The 20,924-nt window shown below is 43.4% G+C and overlaps 1 protein-coding gene across 1 annotated transcript in view; it reads right to left on the reverse strand.

Annotated features, from left to right (window-relative positions):
* AHCYL2 (adenosylhomocysteinase like 2) overlaps window positions 1-20,924 on the reverse strand; it is a 99,867-nt gene that overhangs the window by 10,639 nt on the left and 68,304 nt on the right. The window contains 7 exon segments of the mRNA XM_071734283.1: window positions 715-803; window positions 3,894-3,957; window positions 11,001-11,117; window positions 12,518-12,624; window positions 17,396-17,490; window positions 20,092-20,194; window positions 20,544-20,644. Of these exon segments, the coding sequence (XP_071590384.1) occupies window positions 715-803; window positions 3,894-3,957; window positions 11,001-11,117; window positions 12,518-12,624; window positions 17,396-17,490; window positions 20,092-20,194; window positions 20,544-20,644 (676 nt within the window).

Raw genomic sequence — 20,924 nt, forward strand, 5'->3', positions numbered from 1 at the left:
AAAGAAAAAAAGAACAAAAAGAAAAAAGGAAAAGAAAAAGGAAAAAGAAAAGAAATAAAAGGAAAAAAGGAAAAAAGAAAAAAGAAAAAAGGAAAGAAAAGAGAAAAAAAAGAAAAAAACAAAAAAAGGAAAAAGAAAAAGAGAAGAAATAAAAAGAAAAAAAGAAAAAAGAAAAAGAAAAGAAAAAAAGAAAAGAGAAAAAAGAAAACAAAGAGAAAAAATAAAATGAGAAGAAATAAAAGGAAAAAGGGAAAAAGAAAAAGAAGAAAACAAAAAGAAAAAAGAAAAAAGGAAAGAAAAGAGAAAAAAGAACAAAAAGAAAAAAAGGAAAAAAAAGAGAAGAAATAAAAGGAAAAAAAGAAAAAAGAAAAAAAAGAAGAAATAAAAGGAAAAAAAAGAAAAAAGAAAAAGAAAAAAGAAAAAAGGAAAGAAAAGAGAAAAAAGGAAAGAAAAAGAAAAAAAGGAAAAAAAGAGAAGAAATAAAAGAAAAAAAAAAGAAAAAGAAAAAAGAGGAAAAAAAGAAAAAAGAAAAAGAGAAAAAAGGAAAGGAGAAGAAGCACAAGGAAAAAAGGAAAAAAGAAAAGAAAAAAAGGAAAAAAAAAAGAAATAAAAGCAAAAAAAGGGGAAAAAAAAGGAAAAAAGGAAAAAAAAAAAGAAATAAAAGCAAAAAAAAGGGAAAAAAACAAAAAAAAAGAAAACCCGTCAGGGACTCACCAGGCCTGCAGCGCGCAGATGGGGTCGATCTCGGTCACGTACACGATGGATCCCATCGCCTTCAGAGCCGCGCAGCAGCCCTTCCCCACCTGGCGGGGGCACAGCGCGGGGCTCAGAACCGGCACCGGAACCGGGACCAGCACCAGAACCGGGACCGGCACCAGAACCGAACCGGGACCGCCAGAACCCCCGAAGGGGTCCGAGCGCGGCCCCTTCTGCAGCCCCCGGGGCGCTTTGCCCCCTCGGGGCGGCTCCGTTTTGGGGGGAATTCCTGGGTTTGGAGCAATCCAGGAGGTGAGGTCTGGGGGGGTTAGAGAGGAGCTCAAAATGTCACCCAGTGATAGAGATAATAATGGGAATTGGGGTTAATAATAATATTAATAATAATTTTAATAATAATAATAATAATAATAATAATAATAATAATAATAATAATAATAATAATAATAATAATATGTCATGATTTATAAACGATATAAATTATTATAAATATGAATTAATAGAATAAATGCCTGATTATAGATTATGTCATTGTATAATTATTATATGTAATACTATATGCAATTATATCTTATGTATTATATATATGCATATGTATTATATTAAAATGTATTCGTAATATATATATTTAATAATAATTTATATATATAATTTAATTTATTTTTATATATTTTTATACATTTTATATTATTTATATTTATATATATTATATATATTTATATATATTATTTATATATTTTTATATATTTTACAATATTTTACAATATATAACTATATTATAATTTATAATTTATAATCAATCTATAAATATTATTTATATATTATATTATTAAAATAAATTACAAAATATATATTACAGTGTATTATATTGCAAATATAATATAGGTAATATTATATATTATATATAATTATATATAATTATATAATGATACAATTATATATTATATACTTAATATATTAATATAATTAATGAATATAATATAAATTATTATAAATATAAATTAATATATTCAATAAATTATTATGCTATATTATTATATAATTATACATAATATTATATGGAATTATATGTAATATTATATACATTATAATTATATATATTGTATATATATAATATAATATATAATGTAATATATAATATTTAATATAATATATAATATATATAATATAATATATAATGTATATTTTATATAATATATAATTATATAACTAATATATTAATATAATTAATTAATAAATATAATTAATTTAAATTATTACAAATAACACACATAATAACTATAAATAAAGTGATGTTGTTTTTGGTCCCAGGGAGAGATTTATTTTTTTTTTTCCCCACCCAACCTCCTGGATCCAGAAAGCACCCAGAGCACAGGAGCTGACCCTGAGCTCAGGGAAGGTTCCAGAGCCTCCTGCAACCTCTGCTCTCTGCTGGAAAATTTAATTAATTTCTGGTTTCATCTCTGGGGTTTAACAAACTTTAATCAAATTATTCAAGGAGGAGTGAAATGAGCAAAAGTCCCCCCCAAAAAATGCAATTACACCTGAGAAATCTGCCCCATTTCAGGTATTTAAAAAAAAAATATATAAAAAAAAAATTAAAATATTAAAATATCAAAATATCAAAATAAATTGGTATCATCCAAATATCAAAATATCAAAAAAAATATTAAAATATTAAAATATCAAAATATCAAAATATTAAAAAAAAAAATATCAAAATATGAAGTCCCACCCCCAGCAGAGCCAGCTCTAACTGGTGTTGACTGGTGCCAACTGGGAATATCCCAGAGGAGCCTCCAGTTTGGGGTGAAAGCACAGGGGTTAAGGCAACGTTAATTCCTGTTTCTTGAGGAATGCTGCAGGTGGCAATGTGGTGAAATTGCAATAATCCAATAAATGGAACAGAAAATGTAATGAAAAATATGTTGTAGCATACAGGATGTGAATATATATGATATATAATAATGTATGGTTATTATATAGAACATTATATAATATTATATATAAGAATATTATAGTAATTATAATTATAATATATTATATTATAATGATATATTATATCATATATCATATATCATATATTATATATCATATATCATATCATATATATTATATATAATGAAAACAAATATATAATATATATTACATATAATATTATATATTATATATAACATTATATATTATTTTATTATTTATATATATTATATATAATATATACTACATTATTTTAGATTATTTCTATTATTTCTATTATATTTATATTAATATAAGTATTAATATATTTATATGTTATATAATTAATATATATAATATATTATATACTGTATGCATTATATAAGATATATTAATATTAATTATATAATTAATATTAATTATATTAATATAATATAATTTAGATTCTATTTATTATATTATAATAAATAATCATACATATAATATATTATATCTATTATATATAATAGATATAATATAAATTATATTATTATAAATATATTATTATAAATTATATATTATGTTATGTTATGTTATGTTATGTTATATTATATTATATTATATTATATTATATTATATTATATTATATTATATTATATTATATTATATTATATTATATTATATTATGTTATATGATATGATATATGATATCATATAATATGATATATTATATGATATTATATTATATTATATAGATTATATTCAATATATAATAGAAACAAATAAAACAAATATAAAACAAATAAAACAAATAAAACCAAACATATAATCTTAAAATCTAATGTGAATACATCACATCTCAATGTATCTACATTTAAATGCTCCAATATCCAGAAGTTTCAGACATGAAGATATTCAGAATACTTCACACCCGAGTCTTTTAAGGCTTTTTTAAGGCTTTTAAGGTTTCTCTTTGATACCAAAAAATTACAACAAAAAAACCAAAACAACAACAACAACAACAACAACAAAATTCTTTGCCAAAGCCCATCAGGCCTGAAGAGATGCAGGGAGAATCCAAGAGGAGAGGGGAAACCCCTTGGATAAAGCCAAGGAAAAGATGGAGATCCAACAAAAAAAATAAAAAACCAACAAAAAAACAAAAAAAAAGAAAAAAAAAAAAAAAGAAAAAAAAAAAAGAAAAAAAATAATAATATCCAGAACTTTGAGATCTGGGCCCTTACCTCCCCGTAGCCACAAACCACCACCTGCTTCCCTCCAAACATCATGTCCGTGGTCCTCTTGAGGCTGAAAAAATAGAGAAAATAAGAAAAATAGAGAAAAATAGAGAAAAAAAAAACAGAATTAAAGAGCTGCAGGGAGCTCTGTTCCCCCCGTGAGGATTTGAAGGACAAAAAGTGGCCGGATCCCCATTCCCTGAGGACATCAGGCAACCTGGGGGTGGAGAAAGGACCCAAAAACCACCAAAAAAATGACTTTTTCCCTTAGGAAGGGTGGAGGCTAAAAAAAAAAAGCAACAAAAAGGAAGGATTTGGGGCTTGGATCCCTTTTTAGGTTTTTTTTTTCCTGTTTGTTTGCTTGTATGTTTGAGCCTTTTTTTGGTTTTTTTTGATGCTCCAGAAAGCTTGAAAATCTCTAAAAATATTTTTTTTTTTTTGTAACATTAAAAATTCCGTAAAATTCAAAAATATTAAAAAAAAATTAAAAATATTTTCTTAATTTAAAAAAAATTAAAACATTAAAACAGAATATTTTTCCCCCCTTTGGGAAACAACCCCAGGAACTTTCCCTTCCTCCTCCTTTTTCCTAAGGAGTGTCCTACATTCCAGGGTATTTTTAGAGCCCCAGGAAATAGGGTAGCAGTGCAGGGAAGGTGAAATTCCCTCCCATTTTTAAAGGAATTCAGCTAAAAACCTAAAAACCTGGAGGTTTAATTCCACCTCTGCTCAGGCTTCCCTTGGCCCAGTTTTAGACTCGACCCCCGAGGTCCATCTCATCGCCCACAAGTGCAGAAAAGAAGATAAAGAAGATTTTTTATTTTTTTTTTTTTTAATATTTCTCAGTCCCTGGTGACATCTGCTCCAAAATAAAAATTTTGGGATACTCAAAAATTTCAGGCAAATCTCTAAGGGGGCAACAGACCCAAGGCTGCCTTGGGTGTCCTGAACCCACCAGTAATGAAGAAGGACTCCTTGATTAGAAGAATTAAAGGCTCCTTAATTAGAAGAACGACCTCATCAAGGTTCTTCCCAGAACCAGGGGATTTTGGGTTGGGAAGAACCTTTCCAAACGATCCAATTTTATTTTTAATTCCACCTCAGGCTTCCCTTGGCCCAGTTTTAGACTCGCCCCCTGAGGTCCATCTCATCACCCACAAGTGCAGAAAAGAAGATAAAGAAGATTTTTTTTTTTTTTTTTTAATATTTCTCAGTCCCTGGTGACATCTGCTCCAAAATAAAAATTTTGGGATACTCAAAAATTTCAGGCAACTCTCTCCAAGGGGGCAACAGACCCAAGGCTGCCTTGGGTGTCCTGAACCCACCAGTAATGAAGAAGGACTCCTTGATTAGAAGAATTAAAGGCTCCTTAATTGGAAGAACGACCTCATCAAGGTTCTTCCCAGAACCAGGGGATTTTGGGTTGGGAAGAACCTTTCCAAAGGATCCAATTTTATTTTTAATTCCACCTCAGGCTCAGGCTTCCCTTGGCCCAGTTTTAGACTCAACCCCTGAGGTCCATCTCATCGCCCACAAGTGCAGAAAAGAAGATAAAGAAGATTTATTATTTTTTTTTTTGGAATATTTCTCAGTCCTTGGTGACATCTGCTCCAAAATAAAAAATTTGGGATACTCAAAAATTTCGGGCAACTCTCCAAGGGGGCAACAGACCCAAGGCTGCCTTGGGTGTCCTGAACCCACAATAATGAACTCCTTGATTAGAAGAATTAAAGGCTCCTTAATTAGAAGAACGACCTCATCAAGGTTCTTCCCAGAACCAGGGGATTTTGGGTTGGGAAGAACCTTTCCAAACGATCCAATTTTATTTTTAATTCCACCTCTGCTCAGGCTTCCCTTGGCCCAGTTTTAGCCTCGACCCCTGAGGTCCATCTCATCGCCCACAAGTGCAGAAAAGAAAATAAAGAAGATTTTTTTTTTTTTTTTGGAATATTTCTCTAGTCCCTGGTGACATCTGCTCCAACATAAAAATTTTGGGATACTCAAAAATTCTGGGCAACTCTCCAAGGAGGCAACAGACCCAAGGCTGCCTTGGGTGTCCTGAACCCACAATAATGAACTCCTTGATTAGAAGAATTAAAGGCTCCTTAATTAGAAGAACGACCTCATCAAGGTTCTTCCCAGAACCAGGGGATTTTGGGTTGGGAAGAACCTTTCCAAAGGATCCAATTTTATTTTTAATTCCACCTCAGGCTCAGGCTTCCCTTGGCCCAGTTTTAGACTCGCCCCCTGAGGTCCATCTCATCGCCCACAAGTGCAGAAAAGAAGATAAAGAAGATTTTTTTTTTTTTTTTTTTTTAATATTTCTCAGTCCCTGGTGACATCTGCTCCAAAATAAAAATTTTGGGATACTCAAAAATTTCAGGCAAATCTCTAAGGGGGCAACAGACCCAAGGCTGCCTTGGGTGTCCTGAACCCACCAGTAATGAAGAAGGACTCCTTGATTAGAAGAATTAAAGGCTCCTTAATTAGAAGAACGACCTCATCAAGGTTCTTCCCAGAACCAGGGGATTTTGGGTTGGGAAGAACCTTTCCAAACGATCCATCCCCCAGGAGCAGGGATGGCTTCACCTCCACCAGGCTGCTCCAAGCAGATGGAAACGTGGGGAAAAAACTGCAGATGCAGCAGCTCCTCCATGGATGATACCAAAAAATTACAACAAAAAACAGGTGGCTCCCCCATGGATGCACTTTTGGTGTCTCACTAATTTTGTGGCTCTTGCACCTATTTTAAAGATCATCTCTGCAGTTGGACACAGGAGCCCAAAATTGAGTATTTTAGAGCAACCAATGTGTGATGGAAACGTGGGGAGAAAACTGGAGATGCAGCAGCTCCTCCATGGATGATACCAAAAATCACAACAAAAATAATTGGCTCCCCCATGGATGCATCTTTGGTATCTCACTAATTTTGTGGCTCTTGCACCTATTTTAAAGATCTTTTTCATGGCCTTGAAGTTCGACACAGGAGCCAAAAAGTGAGCATTTTAGAGCAACCAATGTGAGATGGAAACGTGGGGAGAAAACTGGAGATGCAGCAGCTCCTCCATGGATGATACCAAAAAATTACAACAAAAAATAATTGGCTCCCCCAGGGATGCATCTTTGGTGTCTCATTAATTTTGTGGCTCTTGCACCTATTTTAAAGATCATCTTTGCAATTGGACACAGGAGCCCAAAATTTAATATTTTAGAACAACCAACGTGTGATGGAAACGTGGGGAGAAAACTGGAGATGCAGCAGCTCCTCCATGGATGATACCAAAAAATTACAACAAAAAACAATTGGCTCCCCCATGGATGCAAATTTGGTGTCTCACTAATTTTGAGGCTCTTGCACCTATTTTAAAGATCTTTTTCATGGCCTTGAAGTTGGACACAGGAGCCCAAAATTGAGTATTTTAGAGCAACCAATGTGTGATGGAAACGTGGGGAAAAAACTGGAGATGCAGAAGGTCCTCCATGGATGATACCAAAAAATCACAACAAAAAACAGGTGGCTCCCCCATGGATGCACCTTTGGTGTCTCACTAATTTTGTGGCTCTTGCACCTATTTTAAAGATCTTTTTCATGGCCTTGGAGTTGGACACAGGGGCTTTGTAAACAGGAGTCTTCACTTCTCCTGGAGGAAATGACCACTACCAAGACCACTCCAAAGCCAACGTGTAGGATGCAGCACCCCACTGCATATCCCCCAAATTTTGGGTTGAAAGATGTTCTGGCAGAGTCCTCCAGCAATGGGGAAGCTCGTGTTGGGGCTCTGAGAAGCTCTGGTGCTGCCAGAGTCAAAGCAGTGGCAGCAGAGCTGGGCACCAGCACTGCCAGATGGGCTCTGATGGCAGCAAGGAGCCACCAACTGCAGAGCTGGAGCTGTGGTTAAAATCCTACCAAGGTATCAACATGAAAAAAAGCCTTGAAGCAGGCTGCCTTCTCCATGGAGGGTTCCTCCTCCACATCCCAGCTCCCTGGCACAGAGCAGGCAATTTTTCCTCTGGTTCTCATCTCATCAGCATCGACAGCAGTGTCCAAAAAGTCAGATTTTTTCTTTCCTTCCTTGTCTACTGGGACCACAACCAGATTCAATGATGTCAGAGTCTGAACTGTAAGAATAAGACTTGTCCTGATCTCTTGTGGCTTTCATAGACTCATTAATGTTGGAAAAGAGCTCGAAGATCACCCAGTCCAACCATTAACCCAACTCTGCCACCACTCCAGGTGTTTGCAGCACAACAAGAGCCAGGGCTCAGGAATTTCTGCACAATTTCAACAGCTTTTATCTGGGCATGAAGCCTCAGCCCAAAGAGGTTCCAAGTGAATGGATTTATGGAATCTTTGTGCTTGGACAAGACTTGAAGATCATCAAGTCCAACATTAACCAAACTCTACCAAGGCCACCACCACCCCATGTCCCTCATCCCCACATCCCCAGGGCTCTGAAACCCCCCCAGGGATGATGGGGACTCCAGCCCTGCCCTGGGCAGCCTGGGCCAGGCCCTGACAACCCTTTCCAGGGAGAAATTCTTCCCCAGCTCCAACCTAAACCTCCCCTGGAACAATTTGAGGCCATTTCTTCTCATCTTATCACTTGTTCCTTGGGAGGAGAAACCAAATTGGGTGGTGGGGGCGGTGAGGACACAGACACCCAATTCCATCAAAATAAAACAAAAAAAAAAAGAGAGGAACATAGAAAAAAAAAAGAAATAAAAAGATCACTGAGAATTACTCTGAGATCAGAACTTCAAGTATTTGGCACTGAATCCCAAGACCAACAACCTCAGAGGATGCATCATGTTCCCAGTGCCCACGTATCCCTCAGCGACTGATTCCCACCCAACCCTGCCCCGAATTCCTGGGGGAGGAAGGAGCAGAAAGGGCTGAAAAGTCTCTTCTCCTTGGCTGTAAATCCTGCAGGAGCAGGATGGGGAGAGAGCAGCCACCAGCCCCCACCTTCTGCACCCATTTATTAACACTCAGCTGAAGGAAAGGTGAAGCCCATCCCTGGCAGTGTCTCAAGCTTGGATGGGGCTTGGAGCACCCTGGGCTGCTGGAAAATGTTCCTTCTCATGGCAGGGGGGTTGGAACTGGATGAGCTTTGAGGTTCCCTTCCAACCCAAACCAGTCTGAAATGGGGTGGCAGGGTTTAATCCTCAGACTCAGCCCCACACTTTGGACACACAACTCTCATGGGGTAAATTTTGGGGTCTACCACAACCTCTTCTATTTTCTCTCGTGCTATATTTTTGTCCTCTGTTCATAGGAGAGGATGAAAAAAACAGTGGGAAGTAGAAAAGCTAAAAAATGTTGTGCTGAAGCAGCTGCTTGACTCACACACACACAAAAGACACAGATGGGTCTTATCCTGGTGCCACAAAACTGAGAGGGAGAGAAAGAAGGAGTTGAGTCATCCATGAGGAATTGTGGAGTCCTCACCCAGGAGCTGGAGCTGCAGCTCCTCAAGAAGGAACCATGGAGGTCACCTACAACATCACCTTGATGGGGAGTCCTTGAAGGGTCAAGATGAGCTTCTCCTGGCACTGTGGGCAATGAAATATCTGATTTGTGTTGCAGACACTTTGAGAAGAGAGAAGAAATGGTTCCCACACCAAGAGGAGCCAAGAGACAGAACCAATGTGCCCCATGCATGTGTGTGGCTGGGTTAAAAATATTGAACTTGTGGAGGTGCTGAGGTCTTCCCTGCAGGATCATCCTCCTACAAACCACAAAATCCAACATTTGTTGTGTGCTGTGTGTGTGTTTTGTGGAGCTTGCAATCATGGAAGGAATTATTGGGACCTTCTGACCACAGCTCCTGCCTCAAAATGCTTTGGTGGTTCCCATCCAGACAGAGGTTAAAAAATGATCCCAAACGATCAGAACTGGAAGGCAGGACAGACCCAGGTCCAACACAAGCTGAGCACCATCTCTCACAGCATCCTTGTAGATAAGTTGATCAAGTATGGGTTTGGTGATCAGGTAGTGAGGTGGATCAGGAACTGGTTGAAAGGAAGGAGTCAGAGAGTTGTAGTCAATGGGGCAGAATCTGGTTGGAGGTGTGTGACCAGTGGAGTCCCTCAGGGGTCGGTACTGGGACCGGTGTTGTTCAATATCTTCATCAACGACTTGGATGAGGGTATAGAATGTACCCTCAGCAAGTTTGCTGATGACACTGAGCTGGGAGGAGTGGCTGACACACCAGAAGGCTGTGCTGCCATTCAGAGAGACTTAGACAGGCTGGAGAGTTGGGCAGGGAGAAACATGATGGAATTCAACAAGGGGAAGTGGAGAGTTTTGCATTTGGGGAAAAACAACACGATGTCCCAGTATAGGTTGGGGGCTGAGCTGCTGGAGAGCAGTGTAGGTGAAAGAGACCTGGTGGTCCTGGTAGACAAGAAGATGCCCATGAGCCAGCAGTGTGCCCTTGTGGCCAAGAAGGCCAATGGCATCCTGGGGTGCATTAGAAAGGGTGTGGTTAGTAGGTCAAGAGAGGTTCTCCTCCCCCTCTATTCTGCATTGGTGAGGCCACACCTGGAGTATTGTGTCCAGTTCTGGGCCCCTCAGTTCAAGAAGGACAGGGAAGTGCTTGAAAGAGTCCAGCGCAGAGCTACTGAGATGATTAAGGGAGTGGAACATCTCCCTTATGAGGAAAGGCTGAGGGAGCTGGGTCTCTTTAGTTTGGAGAAAAGGAGACTGAGGGGTGACCTCATCAATGTTTTCAAATATGTAAGGGGTGAGTGTCAGGGAGATGGAGTTAGGCTTTTCTCAGTGGTGACCAGTGATAGGACAAGGGGTAATGGGTGTAAATTGGAGCATAGGAGGTTCAAGTTGAATATCAGAAAGAATTTTTTTACTGTAAGGGTGACAGAGCCCTGGAACAGGCTGCCCAGGGGGGTTGTGGAGTCTCCTTCACTGGAGACATTCAAAACCCACCTGGACACGTTCCTAGGGGATGTACTCTAGGGGGCCCTGCTCTGGCAGGGGGGGTTGGACTAGATGATCTTTCCAGGTCCCTTCCAACCCCTATGATTCTATGATTCTATGATTCTATGATTCTAGGATTCTATGAAAGGGCCCTGTTTGGGTGGCCATGAACTTACCCATCCAGGATGGACTCCCTGCAGCAGTACAGATTGTCAAACTTCTGCTTGGTGACTGAGTCGTTGACATTCATGGCTGGGACACAAAGCTTCCCTGCTTTGGACAGCTGGTACAGCCTGGTACAGACATGGGAAGAAAAGGATGAGCAATGGAAAGACCTTTCCTTCCTCTCCACTGCTGTGTTTGGTTTGGCTGGAGTCAGGAGCAGACACCTGGAGGGTCAGAGCTGAGCTCTCCCTTGGAGCTCCTCATTCCAGCACTCTTCCTTCCATGAACATTCCTACCCATTTCCCTCCCCTTCTGAGGAACCAGGTTGGCAGGAAGCATTTCACTAAAAAAAAAAATAAACCACCAAAGAGCAGAACAGAAGGTGCTCCAAACTCCACCTTCCTCATCCCTTGATATTACGACCAACTTCTGATGTCCTCCAAAGGAGAAAACCCCCAAATCCTCCTTCAGAGACCATAAAATCAGAGCTCCTGTAATTCTTCAAGCTCCTCCAGAGTTTGAGATGAACAGAAATGGCCACAGCAGAGCAGGAGCCAAGCAAGGGGAAGCTGCTGTGGTCAACACCTGCAGCAAAACCCTGTTTGAAAGCAGCAATCACCAAGATAAGAGCACAAAAAGCATCCTTAGGGGGGGAGATATCTTTTCCAGCCCTTCTCCTTTCTCTCCAAGCCTTCTCTTTACTTTCCAAACCTTCTCCTTTTTCTCCAACCCCTTCTCCATCTTCTCCATCCCCTCCTCCATACTCTCCATCCCCTTCTCCTTGCTCTCCAGCTCCTTCTCCATCTTCTCCAAACCCTTCTCCTTTCTCTCCAAGCCTCCCCCTTACCTTCCAGGCCTCCTCCTTGCTCTCCAAACCTTTTCCTCTCCCTCCAACCCCTTCTCCATCTTCTCCAGAATCTCCTCCTTCCTCTCCAACCCTTCTCTATCTTTTCCAGCCCCTTCTCCTTTCTCTCCAAGCCTTCTCTTTACTTTCCAAACCTTCTCCTTTTTCTCCAACCCCTTCTCCATCTTCTCCATCCCCTTCTCCTTACCCTCCATCCCCTTCTCCTTGCTCTCCAGCCCCTTCCCCAGCTCCATTCCCTTCTCTGGACATTTTCCATCCCTTCAATCTCCTTCTGGTTGTGAGGAACCCTTCTTGTACAACCCCTTCACCTCTTCCTTTTTTCACCAGCACAACAAGGTGAGGTCACCACCACCACCACCACTCCTATTTCCCACCTGGAAAAACCAAACCCTGGGCCCTTCTTCTGCCCTCACAATGCTCAGCAGGAGCTCCTATGAATCCCAGGGCAGCAGTTCCAAGTCTGTTCACTGGATGAGAGGTTTAAAACAGCTCTTACAGAAAAGCCAAGCCCCAGCTGAAAGAAAACCCCAGCCCGTGGAGGAGCTTCAGCATCAGTCAAGTCTGTGGTGCTTCACAGATTGAGATCTTTTGCTGCCAGTGCCCTGATAAATTTGTTTTTTTTTTTTTTTTCTCCAAACATCTCCATGCTCAGAGCCCCATTACCTGTGCACACCAGTCACACTCTCCTCTACAATCCCCTTGATCTTCTTAAACATGTTGGGGTATTTCTTGTAAATCCAGTGAGTCAGATCTCCTCCATCATCCAAGATCTGTAAGAAAAATCACCATAAAATCACCATTCGGAAGATCCAGGGGGTCCTGCTGACCCCAAAAAGTACAAGGAATAAACCACAAGCTCAACTCCAGCCCATGTTTTGGCATCTCAAGTGCCACATCTTGGTTGGTGAGGGGGCTCAGGTGGGAACACTCTGCTTGAGTCCTCAGCACAGGGGTTTTGCTTCATCAGGGCTGGGACAGAAACTCAGCAGGTCAGAAAAAATGGCAGAACTTGGTGTTTAGGAGCAGGGAAATGGCTGTGGAAGCTCCTCTCTCCCAGAAACCCAGGGGGAAATGCCTTGGAACCACAGGAAGTCATCAGCTCTTCCAATAGGAATGCTAAGGGAGAAGGATGGAGGAGGAGGAGGGGGATGGAGGAGGAAGAGAATGGAAAAGGAGGAGGGAGAGAATGGAGAAGGAGGAAGATGGAGGGGACTAAGAATGAGGATGATGGAGGAAAATGGAGGATGGAGAAAGAGAAGGGTGGAAAAAGAGGAGGATGGAGAAGAAGCATGAAGGAGGATGGAGGAAGATGGAGAATAAGGATGATGGAGGAAGATGGAGGAGGATGGAGAAAGAGAAGGATGGAGAAAGGAGGATGGAGAAGGAGAAGGGTGGAGAAAGAGGAGGATGGAGAAGAAGAAGCATGGGGGAGGAGGAGGGTGGAGAAGTAGCATGGAGGAGGATGGAGGAAGATGGAGAATGAGGATGGAGAAAGAGAAGGATGGAGAAAGGGGGATGGAGAAAGAGGAGGATGGAGGAGGAGGAGGATGGAGGGGGAAGGGGACTAAGAATGAGGATGATGGAGGAAGATGGAGAAGGAGGATGGAGAAGGAGAAGGGTGGAGAAAGAGGAGAATGGAGAAGAAGAAGCATGGGAGAGGAGGAGGGTGGAGAAGAAGCATGGAGGAGGATGGAGGAAGATGGAGAATAAGGTTGATGGAGGAAGATGGAGAAGGAGGATGGAGAAAGGAGGATGGAGGAGGAAGATGGAGGAGGAGGAAGATGGTGAAGGAGGATGAAAAAGGAGGAGGAAGGAGAAGGAAGAGGATGGAGAAATAGGGGGATGATGAAAGAGGATGATGGAGAAAGAGGAGGATGGAGAAAGAGGAGGATGGAGGAGGAGGAGGAAGATGGTGAAGGATGAAAAAGGAGGAGGAAGGAAAAGGAAGAGGATGGAGAAAGAGGATGATGGAGAAAGAGGATGATGAAGAAAGAGGATGATGGAGAAAGAGGAGGATGGAGAAAGAGGAGGATGGAGGAGGAGGAAAATGGAGGAGGATGGAGGAAGATGGAGGAGGAGGATGGAGAAGTAAGAGGATGGAGGAGGAGGGTGCAGAGCCACAGATGCAAGTGACAACCCAGTTACATCACAAAATGGGGCACATTAAAAATCCTGAACTTCTTTTAGACAACAGCCTTGGGGCTCTGCCCACTTGATCAGGCAGAACCTCATCCCCAGCACCACATCAGGACCCTCCCAACCCACCCATTTCCTACTAAAATGCCCATTCCAGGGCAGTGGAGAAAGCCAGACAGAAGACAGAAGATGAACAAGTGAAGGTGCCCTTGGGACAAACACGGTGGGAAGGACCAGCTGGGAAACTGTTTGGTCACAGGAATCAAAAAAGTGCAGAAAAAAAATCCCAAGCATTTGCTTCCTGACACCTTGGTGGCCTCAGGTGGCCTCAGGTGGCCCAGGCAAGGTGGGCAGTGTGACAGGATGAAGAAAAAACAGGGAGCAGAGGTCACCCAGTGGCAGGTGAAGTGCCAGGGACCTGGGTACTTTGCCCAAGATTGTCATCGTTACCATCATCATCATCATCATCATCATTATCATAATCTTCTGTTTCTTATTCTTTTTTCCTGTTTCCTTTTCTTTTTCCTGCTCTCTTTTCTTTTCTCCTTTCTTTTCTTTTCTCTTTTCTTCTTTTCTTTTCTTTTCTTTTCTTTTCTTTTCTTTTCTTTTCTTTTCTTTTCTTTTCTTTTTTCTTTTCTTCTCCTTCTCCTTCTCCTTCTCCTTCTCCTTCTCCTTCTCCCTTTTCCTTTTCCTTTCCTTTTTTCCTCATTTCTTTTCCTTCTTCTTCATCCTCCTCCTCTCTGCACATTCCCTACACCACTATCAAAGACTTTTGACCTCCTCCTCCTTGCATCCTCCCTACACCAACACTCAAGACTTCTCACTGACTCAGCACCTTCCTCCTCTTTGCATGGTCCCTATCATCCTCATCTTCCTCCTCCTCCTCCCTATCTTCCCTGCACATCCCAGACCTCTGGCTCCCAGCCCAGCCCTCATCACCCAACTGGTGGGGTGTGGGGGTCTCCTCAAATCTGCTCAGATCTGCTCATTGGCCCAGCAGGACCTTCCACCACCTCCAGCTCTTCCACACCATCTGCAACCACCTAGGAAAAACCAACACTCTCACCAGGCTCCTGAAAGGGGAGGATCCCAGAAGGGACCTCAAAGCTCCTCCAGTCCCAAGGGGACAATCCAGGGACACCTCCCACCAGCCCAGGGGGCTCCAAGCCCCATCCAACCTGACCTGAGACACTGCCAGGGATGGGGCAGCCCCAGATTTTCCTTTTCTCATCATAAGATCCCATCTGCTGGCAGCTGATCCTCCAGAGACTCCAGCACCACCACCACAAACCTCATCCTCAGGTTCTTCTGAAGGGCCATTTGGGGGCTCAGCTCAGCTCCTCCATCCAGCCCTGAGAAGGCTCAGGACAGAGCAAAAGTTGGGGAGTGCTTTGGGTTCAAAGGGACCTTAAAGATCATTTAATTCCAACCCCCCTGCATGGGCAGGGACACCTCCCCCAGCCCAGGGGGCTCCAAACCCACCCAAGGTGTCCATGAAAGCTTCCAGGGATGAGGGAACCCTAATTAATGCTCCTTGACTTAATGAGCATGGAATCCTGGAAGGGTTTGGGTTGGAGGGGACCTTAAAGCTCCTCCAGTCCCAAGGGGACAATGCAGGGACCCCTCCCCCAGCCCAGGGGGCTCCAAGCCCCATCCAACCTTCAACCCCTCCAGGGATGGGGCAGCCACAGCTTCTGGGGGCAACCTGGGCACCCAGGGGCTCAGCACCCTCACCCCAAAGGATTTCTCCCTCCCTCCCTCCCCAAGAAACAGAATCCTGGAATGGTTTGGGTTGGAAGAGAACTGAAAGCTCAGCTCATTCCAACCCCCCTGCCATGGGCAGGGACACCTCCCTCCCAGATTGCTCCAAGCCCCATCCAACCTGGCTTTGAACACTGCCAGGGATGGGGCAGAGACTCTTTTCCTGGGCAACCTGGTTCTAAAGCTCAGCACCCTCACCCCAAACAATTTCTCCCTCCCTCCCTCCCTCCCTGCCCAAGATCTCCTCTCCATCTCCCCTCTCCCAGCTGGAAACCCTTCCCCCTCGCAGGGTCCCATCCCTCCAGGCCCTTGTCCCAAGTCCCTCCCCAGCTTTCCTGGAGCCCCTCCAGGGTCAGGGAAGCCACCAGTGCCACGAGGTCTCCCCAGAAGGTCCTTTTCACACCAGTTTTTCACCCTGCATCCTGTCTCTGATCTCTAAAAACCACAGTTCTCCAAAACCCAACATGCAAACCTTTGGGAACTGCCAGATCCAAGGAATTTGGTCCTCCCCAGGAATTATTTCTGGAAACAACCTGAGGGATGGAGGCACTGGGCAGCATCCTGAGGTCTGAAGAGATCCTGGGGAAGGATGAGCTGCTCATTCTGGTACTTTGACTTCTCCAGTTATTGATTATTGAGATGGGAAATTATTCCTCCCAAAGAAGAAGAAAGCTGCTACCAGATCCAGACTTTTTTGCAGCTTGGGGGGGTGGATTTCTTTTTTTGACATCCAGAAATCTTTTTAAAGGTGACAGCGAGGAAGTGAGCAGGTGGAGACTGGAAAGGACCCAAAAAAAAAAAAAAAACCAAACCCCAACCCACCTCAAACAAACTGATATTGGCAAACAAAGAAGACAGACACACGCCTGCCTTCCACTTGTGATGACTTTTCATCTAATTTAGATCTGAAGCTCCAGGGTTCAAAAACCTGTCAGGAAGCCTGATGAAAACAGCACATTTGATACTGCAAATTATTCAGCTGGCTGAATTGAGGTGTTCTCCATTTTCCCTAGAAACAAGGGTATAAAAAAAAACCAGCCTGGAGTTAAGCTACCCAAGGTTTTGTGTTCATGGAGTAAGAAAAGGCTTAAAAAAACGCAGAAATCACCTAAAAAAATCTGAATTTTTGTTCTGAAACGGGGGCTTTGCCTAGATGAAAAAAAAAAAAAAACAAACCATCAAGCCAAGGTGTGAAATAATTCAGCTCTGGAAGAATGGCTGCAATCAGTCTGTGCTGATTTTTGAGTCTTTTTTTTTTTTTCCCAGCCACATGAGATGAGTTTGGTTTTGGCTGTACCAAAGTGCCCTGGAAGCAAGCTCAGCACCCAGAAAACTTGGCAGCGAGGCAGCTGTGCTGCTTTAGGAAATATTGAAACAAAATATTGAAAAAAAAAAGATCCAGAGGGAGCAGGGAGTTAACTCCCTTTGTCCCTTCCCACCTGGGTAAGTGAATTTCCCACCCCACGGGGTCAAACCCGAAGAGCTCTGGGGGGGCAAACGCTGCGCTGGCAGCAGATCCCAGCCCCAAGGTGAGGTCTGAAGTCAGGAGGAAAACCCAAATCAGCACCAAATCCTCCTCCTCCTCTCCAGGGGGGAGCTCCCCGTGCTTCAGAACCTCCTGAGCATCCTCCACCCCTGTCTCACCATGTTGGGCTGCCAGCCCTCCACGTTGACGCAGCGGTCGATGCACCACCAGAAGTCGTCTTCGGATTCTCCCTTCCAGGCAAAGACAGGAAACCCTGGCACAGAGAGGGAGATGGGTGCTGACACAGCCTCAGCAAAGCCCCTGGGGAGCAACCAGCTCTCCAAAACCTCCAAACCTTGGGAACTGGGCTCCTGACACCACCCCCACCCTTGCTCGAGCTCACGTTGTTCACCATCGCCCTTCCAGAAGCAGCTTCAGGGATCTCGTGCTGAGGAGACACTGAAGGCAGCACCAGGAGGCAGCTTCCTAATTCCTTCCTCTGCCCCCCCAGAAAAGCTCCAGCCACCAGGGAAGAGGCCAACATGCTCTAAGTGAGAATATTTATTTGTAAAATCAAGCTCTGGCTGCCCATTAGATTTCCTCCCTTCCATACACCCTCCCTTCCATGTGTCCTACCTTCCATACATCCTCCTTTCCATACATCTCACCTTTCAGGTGTCCCACCTTCCATACATCATCCTCTCTTCCATACATCCTCCCTTCCAGGTGTCCTACCTTCTATACATCCTCTCTTCCATACATCCCACCTTCCAGATGTCCTACCCTCCATACATCCTACCTTCCATAAATCCTCCCTTCCAGGTGTCCCACCTTCCATACATCATCTTCTCTTCCAGATGTCCTATTTTCCATACATCCTATCTTCCAGATGTTCTACCTCCCATACATCCTCCCTTCCATACATCCTCCCTTCCATACATCCTCTCTTCCATACATCCTACCTTCCATACCTCCTCTCTTCCAAGTGTCCCACCTTCCATACATCATCCTCTCTTCCAGATGTCCTACCTTCCAGATGTCTTACCTTCCAGATGTTCTACCTTCCATACATCCTCTTTTCCATACATCCTCCCTTCCAGATGTCCTCCCTTCCATACATCCTCCCTTCCATACATCCTCCCTTCCATGTGTCCTACCTTCCATACATCCTCCTTTCCATACATCCCACCTTCCAGGTGTCCCACCTTCCATACATCATCCTCTCTTCCAGATGTCCTATTTTCCATACATCCTCTCTTCCAGATGTTCTACCTCCCATACATCCTCCCTTCCATACAGCCTCTCTTCCATACATCCTCTCTTCCATACGTCCTACCTTCCATACCTCCTCTCTTCCAAGTGTCCCACCTTCCATAAATCATCCTCCCTTCCAGATGTCCTCCCTTCCAGATGTCCTCCCTTCCAGGTGTCCCACCTTCCATACATCATCCTCTCTTCCAGATGTCTTACCTTCCAGATGTTCTACCTTCCATACATCCTCTCTTCCATACATCCTCCCTTCCATACATCCTCCCTTCCAGGTGTCCCACCTTCCTGCCAGTCACCATTAGCCACAATTTTATTCTGACTCACGAGCAATTATTATGATTCAGTTTCAGCAAGCAAAACCAGGAGGCAAAATGTTGGATTTGACTTCTGGGTCTCGTGGTAAAAATCCCTTCCCTCACCCAAGGAACAGAGGATTTGAATGAGGGCATCTCCCAGGGGAGCAGCAACATGGGCAGTGTCTGCTGGGTGAATCATGTCCTGCCCCTAAATTTTCTCTTTCATCTCTTTTAGCCAAAGTTTTGACTCAGATTTATAAAAGCTAAATTTAGTTTATTTCCTTCAGCAAAATAACTTTCAGGTTCCCCAAGGTCCTCACAGGCTGTTCTGCTCCAGAGAAAAAACCAAGACCAATGGGAGGGATTGGACTTGAGCTGTCCCTCCCTCCTACAGGTTTATTCTAAATTGAAGAAAATGAAGAGAAAAAAAACCCTATGGAACCACAGGATGTCAGGGGTGGGAAGGGAGGTCTGGAGATGCCCCAGGGCAACCCCCCTGCCCCAGCAGGATCCCCCAGGGCAGCCCACACAGGAACACATCCAGGGGGGTTTGGAAAGGCTCCAGAGAAGGAGACTCCACAACCTCTCTGGGCAGCCTGGGCCAGGGCTCCCTCAGCCTCACCCTCAACAAGTTTCTCCTGCTCATGCTGAGCTGGAACTTCCTCTCTTCTCCCTTCAACCCATTCTTCCTTGGCCTCTCCCTGGCCACCCCCAAAAAGAGATTGGCCCCTTCCTCTTGCCCCCCACCCCTCAGCTCTTGATGGACATTCAGCAGATCCCCTCTCAGCCTTCTCTTCTCCAGCCTCAACAGCCCCAGGCCTCTCACTCTTTCTTCCCAGCACAGATGCTCAAGTCCCTTCCTCACCCTCCCACCTCTCCCTTGGCCTCTCTCCAGTAGATCCCAGTCTCTCCTCAACTGGGGAGCCCCAAACTGGAGCCAGGATTCCAGCTCTGGTCTCCCCAGGGCAGAGCAGAGCAGAGCAGAGCAGAGGAGGAGGAGGAGAACCTCCCTGGATCTGCTGGACACACTTTTCCTGATGCCCCCAGGACACCATTGGCCCTCTTGGCCCCAAGGGCACATTGCTGACCCCTGGAGAATTCCCTGTCCCCCAGGACTCCAAGGGCTTTCTCCATGGAGCTGCTTCCCAGCAGGACACCCCCAGCTCTGTACTGGGGGTTGGGGTTATTCCTCCCCAAGTGCAGGACTCTACGCTCTACTGTAAGACATGAGCTGAATATGATGGCAGAGTAAGAAATCCTTTTAAAGCCAGAAAGAACAAAGAGGGTGAAGTTTCCTAGTGGTTTCCTACCACTCTCAGCCAGGGCAGCAGCCACTTCATTCAGAGTTGAGTAGATGTTGCATGCAGCCCATCGGCACTGAGCACCCAGAGCTCCAAGGGTCTCCATCAGGACCTGGGTGGAAACCAAAGGAAAAAAAAAATAATCAGAAAAAAGTATGGAAAGAACAATACAGAACACAATGAGCAAGACACCTCTGGGATTTCCACTCAATCTTCATGAGAAAGCTGCTGGAGGGGACCTGGAATTGGGTTTAAGCAGCAATGGGGGAGTTGGAGAAAATGGTTTTGAGATCACTTTTGGGTTTTGACAATTTCAAAGGGATGAAGTCAGGAAATTCAAGGTAACTTCCACATGCAGTATATATATATATATATTTATATATATATAATCTGCTCAGGGTCTATTTTAGAGGCTAAACTGTGGGGAAATCCCTGTCTGGAGTTTCTGGAAGGGGTCTTACAGCTGTCTGGGCTGTGATGTGCGTGCAGCCCACGATCTTGGCCCCGGCCAGTGGCTTCTCTCCCTGAGCTCTCTTCCTCAAAGCCATCAGTGCAGGCATTTCTGAAAGGCAAAATAAAGAAATTTTTTAAAAAAAATTAAAAAAAAAATCCATCTATGTGATGAAAGAGGGTTGAGGACAGAAGGAACAGCCAGCACCACTTCTTGCCCTGCTTTCTGCTATTCCCCTGGATTTGTTCAGCTGTGGCAGCTTCAGAAAAAAGCCAAACCCTTGAGAGCAGGAATCAGCTGATCATGGAACAGCTGAAAAAGACCCAGCAACCATCTGAGGGTCTTTGTTTTCCCCCCAATTACTGAGAATTTAGCATTATCACAGTTTCTG

This window comes from Heliangelus exortis, chromosome 1, assembly GCF_036169615.1.
Source record: "Heliangelus exortis chromosome 1, bHelExo1.hap1, whole genome shotgun sequence".
Taxonomy (NCBI): Eukaryota; Metazoa; Chordata; class Aves; order Apodiformes; family Trochilidae; genus Heliangelus; species Heliangelus exortis.